Source organism: Nansenia antarctica (genome assembly GCF_963989245.1).
Source record: "Nansenia antarctica genome assembly, chromosome: 10".
Lineage (NCBI taxonomy): Eukaryota > Metazoa > Chordata > Actinopteri > Argentiniformes > Microstomatidae > Nansenia > Nansenia antarctica.
The window spans coordinates 31,620,929-31,625,471 of record NC_137680.1 but is presented as its reverse complement, the minus strand read 5'-3'; the positions used below and the strand labels follow the sequence as shown (position 1 = coordinate 31,625,471).

Genomic DNA, 4,543 nt, shown 5'->3' with positions numbered 1-4,543 from the left:
CTACATGGACACAAAACATAGGATCTTCAGATATTAACATGTATCCTTATACAATATAATCCATTGTGGATTATTCTTTTTCATACAATTGTCTCTCTTGCATGCCTGCCTGAATTTTTTTTTACATGTTGATAAATTAACAATGACCAGAATATTGTCCAGAATAAAGTAACAAATTAATGTTCAACAATGTCAATAAAGGGTTGATCAGACAGCATTATAACCATTTAAATCACATAAATCCTACCTTGATTTTAGAGTCTTTGGTGTCTATGTTTCTCTCGCTTGGCTTGAGGATGGTATCCCAGTACATCTTTCTTTTAGGAACTGTTGCTTCCACTTCTACTACAATTGTGTTGTCTCCCCCTGACCGGCCCAGGCCCGTTATAAAGCAGTGGGGCTGGGAAGGGGCGTGTCCGTCCCCCTCTGGCTTCGTGACTCCAGGGTCCCAAAAACGGCTGTTTAATTGACCGTGACGTCATCCCCGACTCACGAACCCAGATTTGGCCTCCCCACGCATCCATTCACAAGAATCAATCATACAATTGCGCGCTCAAATCCAGCATATTACTCACTACAACAAATAGGCCTAATAATTTCAAAGGTGCAGGCGACACTATTCCTATTATAATGGGTCAGCCCACTAATAAGCAGACAGTGCGTAACCGCTTGTTTTATTTTTCATTCGTTCATCGAAAGTTGTATTCCTATCACGTTTTCCAAACAGCATGGCCTATTGAAATAACTAAAAACTAAAAGGCCTAGCCTACGGATTAAACAAACAACCATTGAGGACCTATTCCCCATTAAACCAGTCTGAATGAGACTCTGAATAAGACTAGTTTAATTGTATTGCAACTTACTTCATAACTTTTATGTTTATTATTATTTTATTTTTTAATTTCCTCCAGTTTTTCATCCTCACGTGTAGGCTACTGCCAAAACAACAACTTGAACCTCCAGAACAGCAACTTCAACATCAACTACTCGAAATAGGGCTGTAACAATTCCAATATTAACAGGAATTGTAGTGGTAGCAGATACATATTAATATGACATTATTGCATCCTTGGAACCGTCGACTATAGGCTAAGGATCATGGTGTGGACGAGTCGAGACGGTGCCTTTGAAATCAGAACTTGCAAGTTGGTTTCTACTGAGGTGGGGGGCCGTGGTCTAATGAGGTGGGGGGCCGTGGTCATATCTTAAGAAGCCATTCGACAGAACAATAGCCCGTAAAACGACTTGCTGAAGAACTCTGAAATCACTGCGTGAGTGGCCTGAGGAGATAAGACCACCACCAGGGCCTTGCATAAACAAACACCTCTGGCCATTTTCCCCCGGCAGAGAAAAAAAAATACATCTGGAAAAGTAAGCTCCTGAATCGTGTACGGTGGGAGACACGAGTCGTGATTGGGGCCCCCTGTCTCCAGACAAGGACACAACGGGGATCGAGTTACACAACCTCCCGCTGATGGAAGAGTCATCCACCGATTTACAATTAATGAGCAAACGAACTCCAGTGAGAAATGATAGGCCTATACGAAAACACTTTGAAATTATATTATTTTTGTATAATATTTCATCCAGGGGACTGAGATTGGAAGGCATTTTCGTTTGCATGCAGTGAAATGAACAAGCTTATGATTAGAAACTTCACGAAAAAGCAGCAAGTTAAATCGGCTGAAATCAGGATCGAGAAGAAATGTGTGAATTAGAATTTAATTCATTGTTGCCCGAGTCGTTTCCCTTGCAAAATAAGAATAGCCTTTATTTGGATCGGTTAGTCTGAACTATTTAGGCCAAAAACAACATGCAAGGAAGTTTTCCTAAGGCACATTTAACAAAATATATAAAATATATATAGCTCTATAAAGGTGTGCGACGGGGTTATGTTGTCTATACTTTCATGACCATAAACCCAATCTCCCATCTGTCATTAAAACCATGAATATTGTATCCATACAAGCCTACAGCAAAAACTAATATTTTGTATTAGGCTATTCTGTTGCCTTCCAGAGATTTTGTATTTTGTTGTTTCTTTGGTATGATCTTCAGAAAATGCTTCGTCTCACTACTCAAGACTCTCCAGAATCTGCAGTTCCGTCATTAGAAACGCTTCAGATCATATAATATATAATAGCATCCTTTCAGAAACAAAGATGCACTTTCCAACATCGTCGATAGATGGTGATTTTTCAGAGGACGTTTGATTGACAGCTAGTGAGGCAGGCTACTTGTTCAAAGGAACCATGTGCCACTTTGTAGCAACATTTGTGATGAGTTTCTTTTGATCACTCTGTGCAAGTTTGCGGTCAGAGATTTTTAACTTGAGGTGCAATTTCCGCAGTCATATTTAAAGCTTCAGGAAGACTCATTACCACCATGGTTGTGCAGGCTACTGCACGTTTAGAGAGTCTGCATGCAACCACCAAATGTTTTGACCGTGATAATGTATTTCTTTTACCTCATCAGATTCTCTCTTTTAGCCTACAGATTTAAAGCCGAAATATTTCCACGTCTATCGTCGATAACGCATTATTGCAGCATGCATCACGTGTGGTAATAACATAGGAAATTGGCCATGTGTGATTAGTGGAAACATAATATGTTACCACATTTGTGTTGCCACAAACATTATTGACTCTAATTACATTGTGCAAGAGAGACTGCAGATTGCTGGGCAGCTCTGATCCTGGCTGAATGCCTGGGCTGCCATCAGACCAATCTGAATGTTGACTTAAAACGCCAAGCAGATTAAGAAGATTACCATCGGTGGTTTTATATTTGAAGAATTCCGTTTGCAGTTTTTCTAAGAAATTAAAAACGACTTGGTTTCACCAGCAGGGACCCAACCTCAAAGCTTTTGCTAAAGTGACTTCACTTCCCAATTTAGAGTCAGAGAGAAAAAACCCGTTGCCATCCGGTTATGGTCTGAGCGAAAAGTGTTGCTGCAATGGTTTGCGCCAAAGAGTGAATGCGCCTGTGCGTTGGTTGATGCGACTCAGTAAGGTTATCCATCTTAATGAGTTATACCGTGTTTAAATGATTCAATGAGAAACAGCGACTGAGTGACTGCTGCGATGGACTGTACGATCAAGGTAGGCAGGTTTGATCTGCTTTTTATGTGCTTCAGAATAGCCATTCTGAGTGGGTTCTGAGTGGGTCGCAGCCACCCACTGGGTCGGTTAGCAGGTCTCTGTGTGTGAGTGAGAGATGCAGGGCGGTGATGAGGTCCCCACTCTTTCCTTCTTCTACAAAAGTTCCTCTTCCTTCCCGTTCGTGGTTGTATGTCGGCTCTTTAATAACACAAGTAACCACTACATCTTTACACTCAGATACAAAACTAAATGGTGTCCAGACCAGTACGCGCAAATAGCGGTACCCAAAACTCGGTGCGATTTTAATGACTTGGTTAAGTCAGACTTAATCTGTGTTATTCAGACATTCCTGAAAAGAAAAGTCAAGATAATTTTAATGCTAATTTGAAGAAGTGCTCCAGCTGATTCGTTCTATAAATATGTGTAAATCTATATGTGACAGAATAACACATCTGGGAAAGGAAACATTTATTAGTGCGCCAGGCAGGTGGCTCTGCGCCACGGGACGATTTGGACTATCTTTCCACTATGAGCCCATTTCCAAAAATGTTGGAGCATCGAATTCGTGAGATGACTGGTATTTCAGATTTAAATTTCTCTTTCAATGTAGCATAATCATAATTTCAACAGTTGAATAATTGCTTTAAATAATCGTTATAGCCCGCATAGACCTGATGAGTTGTATGTTTTTAATCGAATAAATACTAGGCTATAATAATCGAATGATAATGAGGTTAACACATAATTTGCAATGTTTTCAATTGTGTTATTCTTATCGTAAATCCCCAATTAAGAGTCAGATATCGCGTTAATTGTTCAGAAATGCATTTTTGGAGTGGAGTGCAGGTGTGGCTAATGCCCTGGACCAAAATACCGAGCAAGTATTAAAATCAAATAGTTCTTTATGGAGACATAGGCCTAAACATCCATTGTATTCCCTTTCAAAACAATATTGATCTTTATGTATTTCGAATTTAAAAATGGGAGAAAGTCACCAGGGTAATTGTTATCGAATATTTCAAATTCCGAGAAATATTCTTGACTCTGAACTCAATTTTAGTTGTTGTAACAGCCTCACATGTACACCATGTCAACGTCTAGGCTAAACTTACACCATGTACAGTCATACACCCTAGTTCATAATGCGACTTCGTTTCATCGTGTTCGTTGCAACTTGAACGAATGTCCCCCCAGCCAGGCGGAGGTATGGAACCCATTGCAGGCTACATTGCAAAACGAACTTAAAAGAAATATATTTCGAAATTGTTGGGAAACTGTCATGAACATTTTCATGACTGGTAGTTTGAGAGGCCAAGTCCATACGAAATACATATATAATTAATAATAATAATAAATAATACATACTGTATATGTCGTTTGGGCTTCTGTTCTTTCGAATTTAACGCTCTATACTCACATAAACATTAACTTTGATTGAACTT

At 39.6% G+C, this 4,543-nt stretch overlaps 1 protein-coding gene across 1 annotated transcript in view; it reads left to right on the top strand.

The window, feature by feature from the left end:
- Nucleotides 1–2,971: 2,971 nt before the first annotated feature.
- The window catches only part of fli1rs (Fli-1 proto-oncogene, ETS transcription factor-related sequence), a 13,791-nt gene continuing 12,219 nt past the window's right edge, over nt 2,972–4,543 (top strand). Inside the window, exon 1 of the mRNA XM_080541379.1 lies at nt 2,972–3,101. Within this exon, the coding sequence (XP_080397505.1) occupies nt 3,084–3,101 (18 nt within the window). The 5' untranslated portion in view covers nt 2,972–3,083. The remainder of the gene's footprint in view (nt 3,102–4,543) is intronic.